The sequence below is a fragment of the Salvelinus alpinus genome, chromosome 18 (assembly GCF_045679555.1).
Source record: "Salvelinus alpinus chromosome 18, SLU_Salpinus.1, whole genome shotgun sequence".
Lineage (NCBI taxonomy): Eukaryota > Metazoa > Chordata > Actinopteri > Salmoniformes > Salmonidae > Salvelinus > Salvelinus alpinus.
This window is the reverse complement of record NC_092103.1, coordinates 20,182,084-20,200,020: the sequence shown is the minus strand read 5'-3', so window position 1 is coordinate 20,200,020 and position 17,937 is coordinate 20,182,084. Positions and strand designations below refer to the sequence as shown.

The following is a 17,937-nucleotide window of genomic DNA, read 5'->3' as shown; positions in this document are numbered from 1 at the left end:
TTCATGAAAAAATTGGGAAATAGTGCAAGTGAAAAATATACCTTTTTTGTATCATTCAGGACTTGAAGGATGAGAAAGGAAAGTGATGGAGGTGAAGGATGAGCCAGTGGCTCAGCCAAAGGAGACAAAGGACTGGGCTGGCAGTTGCCAGGTAAGATTCAAAGAGTAATTTGCACCCTTATCTCTAGCTCCCTGCATAGTGACAAAAGATGTCTCATCTACGCTTGAGGAGTCTTCCCTCTACCACTCAACCATAGGAGAAGCACAAACGCTCCATATTTGACAGGTTGGTGTCGGCTAACATCAAAGGCCGGAGGAATCCTTTCAAATTAAGTAGTTAACTATTTCAAGTCGATATTCAACAAATTAACCTTTTATTTTGATGTTCAATATCATATACTTAAAAGTTTTTTAGATAGGGGAGGCTGACCTGACACCCTTGATTTGCACACACAAATATTTGATTATTTAAACACATTGGAGTGGGGGAAGAGGGGTCCAGATACAAACACTAAACCCAATAGAATACAAAGAACGGTAGCAAAAACTGGATTCTAAATCCCTCAACATGGAAGCTCTGTACAATGGTAGATCGCCCTCTATAAACCCCTACTGAGCCCTGAGAATCACATGTCCAGTCCACATCAAACTTCTGTGATTGGGTACTTCTACAAAGGGATCAAAGTTTCCACTGAAGAGATAGGTGCTGGTGCCACAACAAACAAAAAAACACATATTCCCTGGAAGTGACAGCATCAATAATATACCTCAACTGTCATCATTGAAAGGATTCATGTCCACCTGACAGCTGACTGATATCTTCAGTGAAGTATCAGGTACCCTCGTAGAATAGTCAACTCTTCTGACAATATATAATTCTCAACAGTGCATTCGGAAAGTATTCAAACCCCTTCCTTTTGTTTCTACATTTCGTTACGTTACAGCCTTTTTCTACCAAGATTGAACTCTTTGGCCATCAATCTACATACAATGTCCTATAATGACAAAGTGAAAAACAGGTTTTTAGAAACATTTGCACATTATAAAAATAAAAACAGTGGACCTTTCAGACCCTTTGCTATGGGACTCGATATTGAACTCCTTGAGATGTTTCTACAACTTGATTGGAGTCCACCTGTGGTAAATTCAATTGATTGGACATGATTTGGAAAGGCACACACCTGTCTATATAAGGTCCCATAGTTGACAGTGCATGTCACAGCAAAAATCAAGCCAAAAGTCAAGGGGTCTAAATACTTTCCAAATACACTGTATATTACTTTGGGTACCAGTATACGGTTTATTTTATAGGAACTCTGCAGGTTCAGTCTCAAACATTTTCATGTGCCAAAAATGCATGTAATCTCATTTGAAAAATATTTCACTAACACCTGTAAGTGAGCCCTATTCACTCAGATGTAAACAACTGCTTCCATACAGCTGTGTATGGCTGGAGAGTGTACTGTACATTCTCTCCCTCATCAGCTGCCCGTGCAACAGTACAGTTCTGTAGTGTGTTCCCAGTAGCACTTTGAGTGTGCGTAGTGCATCCATGTCCTCCATCTCAGGTTCTCCTCCCTTGGTTTTGCTTTTGGTCGGCCACTTCGTTCCCGTCACTGTATGACACACAGCTCAGTGCTGTCCTGATTACGTGGATCTGCGGTCCTGTCTAAGTGTTCCTCAATGTGGGATGTGTCGTAGGTCCCCTCCGGCCCCCTCTCCTGTTCCTCCTCTGGGGGCAGCAGACTCTGTCTCAGCTCCATCAGCTGGTCCCGTCCCTCGCTGGACGGCAGGTTGCCCAGGTAGTACTGAGGGGCCAGCTCCACCAACCTTCCCACAGAAAACAAGGTTACATAAAAGTAATGCACTTAAATGCCTAGTTTACCTCAATGTAATGACATGTGCACATGTCAGAAGACTTCTATATCATATTAACATGGTTCCGTAGAAGTTTAACGCTTGTTGTTGTTCGGTCTGATCATCTGCGCAGCATGACAACCTGGAATGCACCCACTATCTTCTGACAGATAGTACAGTTTACTCAACTGTCTATCAAAGGACTAGTATTCCAAAAGGAAGCAAAGTCGCCACTATGTGGATGGCGTAAAGAAGTTCAGGGTTACTGTGTGCATTACATACATACTAACTACAACAAAAGTTCACCAAAAATGTTGGGGTTACTCACATGTGGGGATGCACCTCGGAGGCGGTGCGGACACAGTTGTCGTGGGAGATGGTAAATTCGTGGTAGAGCACCCAGGAGGGGGGGTTGGGACGCGGCCGGCGACACAGATAGGAGGAGAAGGGGTGGAGATGAGCCACGTGACGGTGAGTCAACAGGAGGTAGTTACCTGAGCCGTCCACATCATGAGCCACCTGAGAGAGAGACAGGGGAAGGGAGAAGAGAAAAATAAACAAATACAGAAAGAGCAGGAGAGATCGAGGGGGAGGGGGCAAAAGGCAGAGAGACACCAGAATGGAAAGAAAGAAGAAAATATGAAAATTGAGAAAGACAGTAAGGTAAAGACAAATAGGGGGGAGGATAGAGAGAGAGAGAGGTTAGGGTCTATATATTTCCCCGTCAAATTTCAGACACACAACATAAACTAACAAACTAATTTTCAATGGAGAAGTGAACTGATGAGTATTTTTACCTTGAGGAAGAACCCTGAGATGAGCGCACGCTTGATATTAGTGCAGTTGTCTTGGCAACCAAACGCAGGAGGCGAGACGGGCAACTCTATTCGTTGCATCACCTCCAGCAGCTCCGCCCTAATCATCCCAGCCAATCTTAATGCAGCGGGGTTCAGGAAGTTGGTAGTACACCAGGCATCATCCTCATTGTCTAAAAGAGCAATCAGATTAATATTCAGGAGGAGAACTGTGTAAAATGCATGTTGTGCCCATATGTGTATATCTGTAAGTTGATGTTTGTGTGTGTGTGTGTGTTTGTGCGCATAAACCAAACCTGTACATTGCAGCTGTGTGTGTGTGTGTGTGTGTGTGTGTGTGTGTGTGTGTGTGTGTGTGTGTGTGTGTGTGTGTGTGTGTGTGTGTGTGTGTGTGTGTGTGTGTGTGTGTGTGTGTGGTATTATATAGACTCACGCTGTATATAGGCGTTGTAGATGTTGATGAGTGTGAGGTGGTCTCCCTCATTGTGCAACAGTGGACGTCTGTGAGTGGCTGCTGCCTCCTCTTTCTGGGGTGGGGGGGTCACAAAGCAGGGGGGAGCTGGGAACACACACAGGTGGAGAATTTAAATGAATGTTAAAAAACATAAAGTCAAAGTTATAGAAACAAAGCAATATTCTGAATTGCACGTAAAAAAGAGGAGCTATGAGTAAAGGCACATTTTATAGCCAGTAATAAGCCCCTTGGTCAGTGTAGTGAGTGTAGTGTGTGTGTCTGTCGTGTGTACCTGTGAGCATGGCGGCGATGGTGAGCAGCTCATTGACACAGTCAAACTCACAGGCAGCGATGAGGGCCTTAGCCAGCGAAGGCTCCAGAGGCAGCTCTGACATAATGATGCCCACTTCAGACAGGTTCCCATCATCATCCAGCGCTGCAAGGTAGTCCAGGTCCTCCAGAGCCTGCATCAGAGCCTCGGGAGCTGGGGGGGAGGGGAATAAAAGAGAGAATAAAATAGAAAGGGATGAATTGAAGAAATTGAGGGATATTGGAAGATATTATATTTATATTTTGTCTGATATCACAAAATAGAAGGTACCTAGTAAACACAAACTCCCATGAAAAAAAAGGGCACTTTATTCATTCAAAGGAGAGAGTAAGGCTCAACTAGCTAGATGATGCGTGACCCTCCTTACCAGGCCTGTCCAGGAACTTGCACTGGCCCATGTCAGCGATATCCAGCCTCTTGAGCAGCAGCACCAGGTGGCTGAGGTTCTCTTCCATCACCCCCGGGCTGCGGGCCTCTGCCATGCCCTCCTCATAAAGAGCCTGGGGGTACAGACGGAAACACAGACCTGGAGGGACAGGAGAGAGGGGTCAGAAGAACACATAGAGGATAGTTGGCCTGTAACAGCTATCTATGTCCCTTCTCTTAAATTAGAAAAACACCACATTCCATGTCGATTTTTTAAAACGGATTGATTGACCCTAACCTACCTGGTAGGTCACCGTTTACCCTCTGCGTCCGCATGTCTGCTTGGTGCCGGCTGATTGGACGCAGGACCTGTGAGTCTGCTCTGATTTGAGGGTTGTAAACCTATGACACAGAGGCAGAAGAGTGGGAGGTTATGCATGGCACTGCAACTCGGTACACCTCAATAGTTTGTTGAGGTTATGCGGCATTGTAGCATTGCCACATTTGACAACAGGGATGAGCCCACTGTGTAGGATAGTACCACACACACTCCTTCTCCCTCCCACCTCTGATAAATGAATACTCACTGTCTTGAGTTGCATGCCTGTGTCTATGACGTAGCGCACTGCAGATAGAGAGAAGGAGGCCTCCCCCAGGGTGTCTGTGAGGATAACCCTGCGCCTCACTCCCATCCCCACCCCTATCCCTGGCCCTTCCAGTCCTTCAGACCCCTCCGTGTCACCAGAAGGCCTTTCTGGCTCAGGTTCGTAGACGCGCTGGATGGCCCCCCCGAGGCCCGTATGGAGGTGTAGAACTCTGAGGGGCCCCAGCTGAGGACTCAGGGCCACAGACTCCTTCTGCAGCAGAAAGCCACACTCATCTATCTCCTGAGAAACAGAGAGAGATGGTTGATAATATAGAGTGCATTCGGAAAGTATTCAGACCCCTTCCCTTTCCCCACATTTTGTTATATTACAGCCTTATTTTTTTTAAATGCTATGAGCTCAGGTGCATCTTGTTTCCATTGATCATCCTTGAGATTTTTCTACAACTTGATTGGAGTACACCTGTGGTAAATTCTATTGATTGGACCATGATTTGGAAAGGCACACACCTGTCTATATAAGGTCCCACAGTTGACATTGCATGAGCAAAAACCAAGCCAATTGTCCATAGAGCTCCGAGACAGGATTGTGTCGAGGCACAGATCTGGGGAAGGGTTCCAAAAAATGTCTGCAGCATTGAAGGTCCCCAAGAACACAGTGGCGTCCATCCTTCTTAAATGGAAGAAGTTTGGAACCACCAAGACTCTTCCTAGAGCTGGCCGTCTGGTCAAACTGAGCAATCGGGGGAGAAGTGCTTTTATCAGGGTGGTGACCAAGAACCCGATGATCACTGACAGAGCTTCCAGAAAGACAACCATCTCTGCAGCATTCCACCTCGAGCTGACAAGGTAAAAATATGTCGTTCTGCCCCTCAGCAAGGAAGTTAACCCACTGTTCCCCGGGCGCCGAAGACGTGGATGTCGATTAAGGCAGCCCCCCGCACCTCTCTGATTTAGAGGGGTTGTGTTAAATCCGGAAGACACATTTCAGTTGAAGGCATTCAGTTGTACAACTGACTAGGTATCCCCCTTTCCTTTCCTTTCCAATCAGGTCTTCATGGTAGAGTGGCCAGACGGAAGCCACTCCTCAGTAAAAGGCATGGCAGCCCGCTTAGAGTTTGCCAAAAGGCACCTAAAGGACTCTCAGCCCATGAGAAACAAGATTCTCTGGTCTGATGAAACTAAGATTGAACTCTTTGGCCTGAATGCCAAGCGCCACGTCTGGAGGAAACCTTGCACCATTCCTAGAGTGAAGCATGGTGGTGGCAGCATCATGCTGTGGGAATGTTTTTCAGCAGCAGGGACTGGGAGACGAGGGAAAGATGAACGGAGCAAAGTACAGAGAGATCCTTGATGACAACCTGCTCCAGAGTGCTCAGGACCTCGGACTGGGGTGAAGATTCACCTTCCAACAGGACAACGACCCTAAGCACACAGCCAAGACAATGCAGGAGTGGCTTCGGGACAAGTCTCTGAATGTCCTTGAGTGGCCCAGCCAGAGCCTGGACTTGAACCCGATCAAACTTCTTTGGAGAGACCTGAAAATAGCTGTGCAGCGACGCTCCCCATCCAACCTGACAGAGCTTGAGAGGATCTGCAGAGAAGAATGGGAGAAACTCCCCAAATACAGGTGTGCCAAGCTTGTAGTGTCTCGAGGCTGTAATCGCTGCAAAAGGTGTTTCAACAAATTACTGAGTAAAGGGTCTGAATACTTATGTAAATGTAATATTTCCATATTTATATATATATACAGTGGGGAGAACAAGTATTTGATACACTGCCGATTTTGCAGGTTTTCCTACTTACAAAGCATGTAGAGGTCTGTAATTTTTATCATAGGTACACTTCAACTATGAGAGACGGAATCTAAAACAAAAATCCAGAAAATCACATTGTATGATTTTTAAGTAATTAATTTGCATTTTATTGCATGACATAAGTATTTGATACATCAGAAAAGCAGAACTTAATATTTGGTACAGAAACCTTTGTTTGCAATTACAGAGATCATACGTTTCCTGTAGTTCTTGACTAGGTTTGCACACACTGCAGCAGGGATTTTGGCCCACTCCTCCCTACAGATCTTCTCCAGATCCTTCAGGTTTCGGGGCTGTCGCTGGGCAATACGGACGTTCAGCTCCCTCCAAAGATTTTCTATTGGGTTCAGGTCTGGAGACTGGCTAGGCCACTCCAGGACCTTGAGATGCTTCTTACGGAGCCACTCCTTAGTTGCCATGGCTGTGTGCTTCGTGTCGTTGTCATGCTGGAAGACCCAGCCACGACCCATCTTCAATGCTCTTACTGAGGGAAGGAGGTTGTTGGCCAAGATCTCGCGATACATGGCCAAATCCATCCTCCCCTCAATACGGTGCAGTCGTCCTGTCCCCTTTGCAGAAAAGCATCCCCAAAGAATGATGTTTCCACCTCCATGCTTCACGGTTGGGATGGTGTTCTTGGGGTTGTACTCATACTTCTTCTTCCTCCAAACACGGTGAGTGGAGTTAGACCAAAAAGCTCTATTTTTGTCTCATCAGACCACATGACCTTCTCCCATTCCTCCTCTGGATCATCCAGATGGTCATTGGCAAACTTCAGACAGGCCTGGACATGCACTGGCTTAAGCAGGGGGACCTTGCGTGCGCTGCAGGATTTTAATCCATGACGGCGTAGTGTGTTACTAATGGTTTTCTTTGAGACTGTGGTCCCAGCTCTCTTCAGGTCATTGACCAGGTCCTGCCGTGTAGTTCTGGGCTGATCCCTCACCTTCCTCATGATCATTGATGCCCCACGAGGTGAAATCTTGCATGGAGCCCCAGACCGAGGGTGATTGACCGTCATCTTGAACTTCTTCCATTTTCTAATAATTGCGCCAACAGTTGTTTCCTTCTCACCAAGCTGCTTGCCTATTGTCCTGTAGCCCATCCCAGCCTTGTGCAGGTCTACAATTGTATCCCTGATGTCCTTACACAGCTCTCTGGTCTTGGCCATTGTGGAGAGGTTGGAATCTGTTTGATTGAGTGTGTGGACAGGTGTCTTTTATACAGGTAACGAGTTCAAACAGGTGCAGTTAATACAGGTAATGAGTGGAGAACAGGAGGGCTTCTTAAAGAAAAACTAACAGGTCTGTGAGAGCCGGAATTCTTACTGGTTGGTAGGTGATCAAATACTTATGTCATGCAATAAAATGCTAATTAATTATTTAAAAATCATACAATGTGATTTTCTGGATTTTTGTTTTAGATTCCGTCTCTCACAGTTGAAGTGTACCTATGATAAAAATTACAGACCTCTACATGCTTTGTAAGTAGGAAAACCTGCAAAATCGGCAGTGTATCAAATACTTGTTCTCCCCACTGTATATTACACATTTTCAATAATTTCTAAAAACCTGTTTTTGCTTTGTCATTATGGGGTATTGTGTGTAGATAAAACATTTTTAATCCATTTTAGAATAAGGCTGTAACGTAACAAAATTTGGAAAAAGTCAAGGGTTCTGAATACTTTCCGAATGCACTGTATACTGTTTTATCCTGGGCACTTTGACACGCTCTTGAGAAACTTTATTTCCTGACATTCTAAAACTTGTCTTTTGTTAGACAAGTGAATGAGTGGACAAGTAGAGACACTGTCATTTCAATGAAAGGAGGACATGCTATTTAAGCTCCCTAAATGCAGTGCATGACTGCAATGTAGAGTTTAGTGTCCCAAATGCATCCACTCTTTCCGCTCTCCACTCTACCCCTCCGCTCTCCACTCTACCCCGCCAACCTCCACTCTACTCCTCCAAACTCCACTCTACCCCTCCAACATCAACAAAACAAAGGAGGACTTCAGGAAACAGCAGAGGGAGCACGCCCTTATCCACATCGACGGGACCGCAGTGGATAATGTGGAAAGCTTCAAGTCTCTCGGTGTACACATCACTGAAATAGTCCACCCACACAGACACTGTGGTGAGGAAGGCACGACAGCGCCTCTTCAACCTCAGGAGGCTGAAGAAATTTGGCTTGGCCCCTAAGACCCACACAAACTTTTACAGATGCACAATTGAGAGCATTCTGTCGGGCTGTATCACCTCCTGGTACTGCAACTGCACCGCCCGCAACCGCAGGGCTCTCCAGAGGGTGGTACGGTCTGCCCAACGCATCCCCGGGGGCACACTGTCTGCCCTCCAGGTCACCTACAGCATCTGATGTCACAGGAAGGCCAAAAAGATCATCAACCACCCGAGCCACAGCCTGTTCACCCCGCAGAAGGCAAGGTCAATACAGGTGCATCAAAGCTGGGACTGAGAGACTGAAAAAAAGCTTCTATCTAATGGCCATCAGACTGTTAAAAAGCCATCACTAGTCGGGTACCAACCGGCTACTCAACCCTGTACCTTAGAGGCTGCTGCCCTATATACATAGACATGGAATCACTGGCCACTTTAAATAATGGAACACTAGTCACTTTAATCATGTTTACATACTGCTTTACTCATCTCATATAAATCTACTATATTTAGTCAATGCCACTCCGACATTGTTCGTCCTAATTTGTATATATTTCTTAATTCCATTCTTTTACTTTTAGATTTGTGTATTGTTGTGAATTGTTAGATATTACTGCACTGTTGGAGCTAGGAACACAAGCATTTCACTACACCCGCAATAACATCTGCTAAAGATGTGTATGTGACCAATAAAATTTTATTTGAAGGCTATCATTTTCTCCCTCCTTCCTGCAGCTGTGTGGGAGTAGTTATGCTAACCAGTTAAAGGTATTGACCATAGGGTACAGACTGAGGGCAATTAAAGCGGTAGAGTGGAAGCAACTCCTCATCTTTGCCACTGCCCCACCCCTTGCCCTGGCAAAGTCTTCATACTTTTTAATGGCGTTCTCACATTAAGCTATCTAAACCGATGAGTTTTTATTGTTTTAAAAAGTAAAAAATTATCTAAATGAATAAATAATATATTTGATAATATCCCCTGTTCCCATTCTCCTGCTCCTGCTCCTTTCTCACGTTTCACCCCCTCTCTCGCTCCCTCCCTCTCCCTATACGCATGGTTTAGGTTGATCTGAGTTGAGACTTGGCAAACAGTACTCTGTTTACTGTGACTCTTCTAATACAGATCAGTTCTCCTGGCTAGCTAGCCCTGTGTTTTGCAGCCATGGCGTCAACTACCGTACTTAAGTCCAGGTATGCCTCTGGATTTGAAACCATAGCCGGGAATGCAGCGAGGTACTAGGGTGTGGTGATGTTGACATAGTGGGAGTGTGTATGTGAGAGGTGGATGTGAATATGATAGGGATCTGTGCTGGAATTGATTAATATCCTAAAATATGTGCATATCTGGGTGAAGTGTATGTATCTATTTATCTATCAATCTGTGTGTGTGTGTTCTGGATGCATTAACCAGGACACCGGATACACACTGATGCCATTCAGCAGTCTAAGGTTACAGTGCCCCCATTTCTCTGTCCCCAGCGTGAGAGACAACAACAGACAAGGAAGAGGATGGCATATTACAAAACACCGCACAACAAAGCATTAAGAAATAAGACTCAGTTCAATAAGGATTTTCAGATGGAAGAAAGTCGATCAGAAACGGACAAGAAAAATCGGATACAAAATAAGTTGATTTAGCAGTCACTTTGATCCAAAACGACTTACATCGTGTGGGGAGTAATACCACAACTCTACTGTTGCATGCACCTGACTAACCCCAACTACACTAACTAACACCAACTAGCCCTAACTACCCTAACTAACCCGAACAAACGTAACCCACTGAGCCATCTCTCTGTAACAGCAGTAGGCCTACTGGGCATCTACTGTCTACTGATCTGATAAAAACAGCCCCAGTAGTTAATGAGATTAGCTGGATATATTTAGTATACTGTGTTGTGTGTGTGCGTGCATCTACCTGGGCACTGGGGAGAAAGACCATTACATCCCCCTCCTCCCCCCTGCGGTGAAGATCCAACACCATATGACACGCTGCCGCCGCCGACTCCCTCCCTCCAGGATCCCTGTACACCGTTTCCATGACAACCAGTGGTCTCCTCATCTCTGTGTCGGGTGTACCTCCGACAGGCTCATCCAGTGTTAGAAGCGGAACTCTTTCACCCAGGAAGGTGGCAAGGCTGGGGGCGAGGGAGGGGTCGGTGAGCAGGACCACGCGGAGGTTGTCGGAGCGCTGGTTGCAGACGTCCCGCAGCAGGCCCAGGAGGACGTCGGTGGGCACCGTGCGCTCCTGCACCTCGTCCACCACCAGCACCCCGTACTGACGCAGCAGGGGGTCCGACATCATCTCTCCCAGGAGCAGAGAGTCACTGACAAACCTGAGAGAGATCATGGAGAGAAACAAACTCACCCCTTAAAGCTGCAATATGTAACTTTAAAAAAAATTGAGTTATAGATCTGCCATTCTCATTACATTCTCATTCTTACACAGAAGCGGTAGATCTTTTCTGTGTGTGCTATTTCTATGCTTCCCGGTCTTAAAGATGCACTATGCAGAAATCCCCATCATTTCCTGGTTGCTAAAATTCCAATAGTTCGCTTAATTTCAGTTTATGTGACAAAACAAGCAAGTATAGTGTAGAGCAGGGTTTCCCAAAATCGGTCCTGCCCAAAAACCAAAACATGCACCTAGGGGGAGCACCAGGACCGAGTTTGGGAAACTCACATGCAGAGAATCATTGTACCATCTAAACCGCTGTGAAATATATTTTCCATAACCAAAAATATTGTATTTTCAGCTGTTGAAGCTGGTGTACAAAACCGAAAGTAAAAGACGCAAAAATGAAACTTTAGAATGGGAAGCATAGAAATAGAGCACATAGAACATATATACCGCTTCTTAGACCTGCTTTCAATGAGTGACAGATCTATAGCAAATATTTCTATGTGACTTTGGTCAGTTCGCCCAAAAAGTTACATATTTCCGATTTAAGCTTAGTTTTCTGCATCTTTTAGCTTCAGTTTTGTATACCAGCTTCTAACAGCTGAAAATACAATATTTTTGGTTATGGAAAATATATTTCACAGCGGTTTAGATGGTACAATGTCTCTACACTTGTTATGTCACATAAACTGAAATTAGGCAAACTATTAGAATTTTAGCAACCAGGAAATGGGGGAGCGATTTCTGCATATTGCACTTTTAATCCGATTGTATTGCACTTGTATACACCTCAGGGGCAGACAGAGAGAGAAAGAGAGATAAGAGATAAGAATACAAGGACAACAATATTCTAATCCAGGCCGGGAAGAGCAGAAAAGAGGGTGGACAAACCAGTGAGACAAACCACCGTGCTTCTACATTTGCATTGCTTACTGTTTGGGGTTTTAGGCTGGGTTTCTGAAGTAAAAAGCACTTTAGAAATACATTTGATTTGAGTTAGAAGAAGATAAGGAGGAAGTAAGGACCGTGCCGTCATATAGTGTGATGGGTGTGTACCCAAGCTTGTACCTATGTGTATGTGTGTGTACATACACATGGCCCAATCTTCATGCACACCTGTGTGTCTACCTCCCTCCTCACCTGAGTAGCGTATCGGGGGTACAGCCATCATCGTGGGGGACACAGTAGCCCACCTCCAGGCCCATACTCAGGTCCATCTCATCAGCCACTCTGAGGGCCAGACTCGCTGCAGCCACAGCATAGGGTTGGGAACAGCACACCAAGCCATGGGAGAACTCATGGAACTGGGCATACTCCACACACCACTGGGGCACCTTGGAGGGAGAAGGTGAGGGACAAAGATGGAGACAAAGAGATGGAGGGAGACAGAGTGAGAGTGTTCTTCACCACCAGCGCTCATGTGTGTGCCCATGCCTCTGTGTGTGCGTGCATGTTTGTACGTATTATGCATGCCTCTTACCTGTGTGCTCTTTCCCGTGCCACTGGGGGCGCTGACCACGACCATGCTGTTTGTCTCCAGGTGTTCCAGCAGGCGGTACTTAAGGCTCCAAACAGGAAGCTTCTTCCTCTCCTCCAGCAGGGAGTAGTAGCGTGACGAGAAGGGCAAGCCGTCGTATGGGTTCACCTCCAGGTCACCCAGGCCACCCTCATCGCCCCCTCTGTCTCCCGCCTCGTCCTCCAGGTCCCCAGACAGGAGAGAGGACATGGAGAGAGAGTCCAGAGCCGAGGGAGGGCGGAGGGTGGAGGGGGACGTTGTCGAGGGGGCTGCAGGAGGGGATGACGCCATAATTGCAGGGTGGGTGGGGGGAGACGGAAGGGGAGAAAGGGAAAGGGGTGGTAACTGAGTGACTGGAGATTACCTGGGGAAAGGACCAAAGAGGAAAAGAGGCATTGGTTATCTGGATGCTGTTGTGTTAGAGCTTGTAGAGCAAGTTTTAAAGTCAACCTAGTTGACCCCTGTCTTGAGACAAAGGGATTAATTTGCTTGAGGCTTGGGACCTCGTGTTAAACTTGAGTCACTGAAGGAAATGTAATACATATACAGTACCAGTCAAAAGTTTGGACACACCTTCTCATTCCAGAGTTTTCTTTATTTTTACTATTTTCTACATTGTAGAATAATAGTGAAGACGTCACAACTATGAAAAAACACATATGGAATCATGTAGCAACCAAAAAACTGTTAAACAAATCAAAATCTATTTTATATTTGAGATTCTTCAAAGTAGCCACCCTTTGCCTTGATGACAGCTTTGCACACTCTTGGCATTCTCTCAACCAGCTTCATGAGGTAGTCGCCTGGAATGCATTTCAATTAACAGGTGTGCCTTCTTAAAAGTCAATTTGTGGAATTTCTTTCCTTCTTAATGCATTTGAGCCAATCAGTTGTGTTGTGACAATGTATACAGAAGATAGTCCTATTTGGTAAAAGACCAAGTCCATATTTCAGGCACACTTAACCAGCATGGCTACCACAGCATTCTGCAGCGATACGCCATCCCATCTGGTTTACGCTATCATTTGTTTTTCAACAGGACAATGACCCAACACACCTCCAGGCTGTGTAAGGGCTATTTGACCAAGAACGAGAGTGATGGAGTGCTGCATCAGATGACCTGGCCTCCACAATCACCCGACATCAACCCAATTGAGATGGATTGGGATGAGTTGGACTGCAGCGTGAAGGAAAAGCACCCAACAAGTGCTCAGAATATGTGGGAACTCCTTCAAGACTGTTGGAAAAGCCTTCCAGGTGAAGCTGGTAGAGAGACTGCCAAGAGTGTGCAAAGCTGTCATGAAGGCAAAGGGTGGCAACTTTGATTAATCTAAAATATATTTTGATTTGTTTAACCCTTTTTTGGTTACTACATGATTCCAACTTATTTCATAGTTTTTATGTCTTCACTATTATTCTACAAAGTAGAAAATAGTACAAATAAAGAAAAAACATTGAGTGAGTAGGTGTGTCCAAACTTTTGACTGGTACTGTATATCACATGTTATGATTCATAACCGGAGAGAGAACGTTTGATGTTGTGTAAGAAGCCTCAAACTTTTCACAGGGGTAAGGCCATTTTCAACCTTGACTAGCTAAGTATACAGTAACAGTTGTGCTATGCTGAGTGCATAGTTGCTAGTCTAGTCATTGAAGGCCTAGGAAGTCAGACAGCTTCAGTGACAGACAGCACAGAGCAGCTCTAGCTCTGTACAGCAGCTGTGGGCCTGTGATATTCCACTCACTCCAGGAATGTCTGCATTTGCCCCATGTGCATGGAGCAATCCACACAAGAGCACTCTCTCTCTCTCTCACACACACAACACAGAAAGACACAGACACACACAGACTTACACATGTAATCAGTCATGGTTAACACCCACTTCTCTTTGTTAAAACCATCAGCAACACTGATATGCAAACAATGCGGACCGAGTCAATGCATAAAATTTGTCCATAATGCAAAGTCTACACTCTAGACTGAAGCTGCCTTTGTACATTCACTAGAAACCTCAGATAAAAATGGTATAAGACCTAGATTAACTTCACTACTAGGCTGGATAAAATAATGTATGACTTTAAAATGGGTAAATTGTGATTGGTTAAATACAGTTGAAGTCAGCAAACTTTGTGAAAATTAATATTTGTGTCATTCTCAAAACTTTTGGCCACGACTGTATTTATAGTTGAAGTCGGAGGTTTACATACACTTAGGTTGGAGTCATTAAAACTCGTTTTTCAACCACTCCACAAATTTCTTGTTAACAAACTATAGTTTTGGCAAGTCGGTTTGGACATCTACTTTGCGTATGACACAAGTAATTTTTCCAACAATTGTTTACAGACAGATTATTTCACTTATAATTCACTGTATCACAATTCCAGTGGGTCAGAAGTTTACATACTAGTTGACTGTGCCTTTAAACAGCTTGGAAATTCCAGAAAATTATGTCATGGCTTTAGAAGTTTCTGATAGGCTAATTGACATCATTTGAGTCAATTGGAGGTGTACCGTGGATGTATTTCAGGGCCTACCTTCAAACTCAGTGCCTCTTTGCTTGACATCATGGGGAAATCAAAACAAATCAGTCAAGACCTCAGAAAAAAAATTGTAGACCTCCACAAGTCTGGTTCATCCTTGGGAGCAATTTCCAAACTCCTGAAGGTACCACGTTCATCTGTACAAACAATAGTACGCAAGTAAAAAACAACATGGGACCACGCAGCCGTCATACCACTCAGGAAGGATACCTGTTCTGTTTCCTAGAGATGAACGTACTTTGGTGCGAAAAGTGCAAATCAATCACAGAACAACAGCAAAGGACCTTGTGAAGATGCTGGAGGAAACAGGTACAAAAGTATCTATATCCACAGTAAAACGAGTCCTATATCGACATACCCTGAAAGGCTGCTCAGCATGGAAGAAGCCACTGCTCCAAAACCGCCATAAAAAAGCCAGACTACGGTTTGCAACTGCACATGGGGACAAAGATGGCACTTTTTGGAGAAATGTCCTCTGGTCTGATGAAACAAAAATAGAACTGTTTGGCTATAATGACCATTATGTTTGGAGGGAAAAGGGGGAGGCTTGCAAGCCGACAAACTACATCCCAACCGTGAAGCACAGGGCTGGCAGCATCATGTTGTGGGGGTGCTTTGCTGCAGGAGGGACTGGTGCACTTTACAAAATAGATGGCATCATGAGGAATAAAATTATGTGTATATATTGAAGCAACATCTCAAGACATCAGTCAGGAAGTTTAAGCTTGGTCGCAAATGGGTCTTCCAAATGGACAATGACCCCAAGCATACTTCCAAAGTTGTGGCAAAATGGCTTAAGGACAACAAAGTCAAGGTATTGGAGTGGCCATCACAAAGCCCTGACCTCAAACCTATCGAAATTTTGTGGGCAGAACTGAAAAAGTGTGTGCGAGCAAGGAGGCCAACAAACCTGACTCAGTTACACAACTTCTGTCAGGAGGAATGGGCCAAAATTCACCCAATTTATTGTGGGAAGCTTGTGGAAGGCTACCTGAAACGTTTGACCCAAGTTAAACAATTTAAGGCAATGCTACCAAATACTAATTGAGTGTATGTAAACTTCTGACCCACTGGGAATGTGATGAAATAAATAAAAGCTGAAATAAATAATTCTCTCTACTATTATTCTGACATTTCACATTCTTAAAATAAAGTGGTGATCCTAACTGACCTAAGACAGGGAATTTTTACTAGGATTAAATGTCAGGAATTGTGAAAAACTGAGTTTAAATGTATTTGGCTAAGGTGTATGTAAACTTCTGACTTCAACTGTACTTTTGTATATATAGTGTCTTCTGATGGTCCATGGTTACTAGTAGCCTGACCTGCTTGACACTTACTTATGTTTATTGAGTACACTGACATATAACTGCATACAAAAACAAAGAATACACAGAGGGCTAGTATGAGCTATGGGGAAAACATTACAGCTCATCGCATGAAGGGAGTCCATCCATGGGGAAATATGGGTTGAGGAGGGGAGGTTGAATGGGGAGTTGAATAGTAATGTTCAACATCATATATGAATCACATGTGGGAGGGGTCTAGTGTCAGCCTGGGGCTTACAGTGGAAAATAACTAATAGTACTGGATGGAGGACATCACATGTTATAACTATGTTATAGTCAACAATGACTAGTATTATTTGTACATCTATTGTTTACTATCATGCAAACAAAGGCATTGTTATATTGGTATATAACAATTTGGCATTATGCATCACACAAAACAATGATGTGAATGTGAGACCATATTTGAGAACTGTATGGCCATGACAATAGACTGATATTGATAAGGCTTTTGGTAATTAGAAACTAGGGCTGACAACACCTGTATTAGTCGTCCAACAATAACCTCTGCTGTGTGTATTCATTCTCTTTTCTCCTTATCTCCCTTAGTTTACTGCCCATCTCCCGAGTCGAGTATTGACCTGTCTGGAACTACGTGTCAGCTGACAGTGACACACACGCACGATAGTAAAGAAATAGAATTAAGCCAACTGGGACGAAAACAACCATAGAACCACGTAGTCAAATGCCATTGACATCTTACCTCCCACACATTTCTCTGAAGTCTCCTAAAATCCCAAACAAGGTTCAGGATGTACAGCAAAATAATTATCCAGTCCGCTGTAAGTGAAGCGTTCTACTGTTCACTGTTGTCACACAAACCTGTATGACGTTTCTTGGATGAAAAATAATAATATGCTGATACAATTTGTCCGTTTGCCAATATACACGGAGTCTCTATTCGGTTCTTCTCGGGCTCTGGTTTATCCGTGACTGTTGACATTAATAAAATGAAGCTCGTCGTCCGGTCTTGATCTACCGAACCGCCGCCATGTTTGTCCGACTCACTGTGGCAGTAGTGATGGGTCGTTCGCGAACGAACGGCTCTTTTTGAACGGATCTTTTTGGTGAACGTATGGAGCCGAATCGCATTGGTGAAAGAGACGTTAATTTGGCTCCCTAATTTGCATACTGCTACTACTGCTTTATGAGCTCAAAACAACGTTTTTCTGCAGATAAGTTACAAAATTATTAACTAATGAGGGTGAATCCTCACTGCAGAAACCACAAGTAGTGGGGAGAGCCCATCCAAGCTGATCTTTTGAGTCCCCCCAAAACAACAGGCCATCCAATGGTGTAGTGGTGCCTGGAGAAGTAGGTATACTCAATTTTATCCAGACGCAGCGCCCGGCGAAGGAATGGCGCCCCGTCTGAAAAATTATATGAAAAACAGTGACATAGCCTACACTCAGAATGACCTAAAACGATAAATCCCATATTGTTTTTTCAAAGTCAGGCCAACCCAATCTGTACTGTACAACTATGCTAATAGTAGGCCTACCATTGAAATAGATACATGTAGTTTTTTTTTATCACAGGTTTCATATTTTCCCTACATTTTTCAGGTTTTCACTCTGTCACACCTTTTTTTTTTTACAGAAAAACCACCATTTTATTTTCTAAATCAGTGTTTCCCAACCCTGGTTCTGGAGTACCCCCAACAGTGCAATTTTGTATTGTAACCCTGGACAAGCACACCTGTTTCAACT

The 17,937-nt window shown here is 44.5% G+C and overlaps 1 protein-coding gene across 1 annotated transcript; it reads right to left on the bottom strand.

The window, feature by feature from the left end:
• Positions 1 to 357: 357 nt before the first annotated feature.
• Positions 358 to 17,239, bottom strand: LOC139543979 (ATP-dependent RNA helicase DQX1-like). The gene is made up of 12 exons (XM_071350586.1): positions 16,932 to 17,239; positions 12,303 to 12,702; positions 11,963 to 12,156; positions 10,340 to 10,757; positions 4,411 to 4,710; positions 4,126 to 4,225; positions 3,825 to 3,983; positions 3,419 to 3,610; positions 3,106 to 3,231; positions 2,655 to 2,845; positions 2,186 to 2,376; positions 358 to 1,830 (listed from the first exon to the last, which is right to left on the bottom strand). The coding sequence occupies exons 2-12, from the start codon at positions 12,627 to 12,629 to the stop codon at positions 1,614 to 1,616; spliced, it is 2,415 nt and encodes an 804-aa protein (XP_071206687.1). The 5' UTR covers positions 12,630 to 12,702; positions 16,932 to 17,239; the 3' UTR covers positions 358 to 1,613.
• Between the last annotated feature and the right edge of the window lie 698 nt (positions 17,240 to 17,937).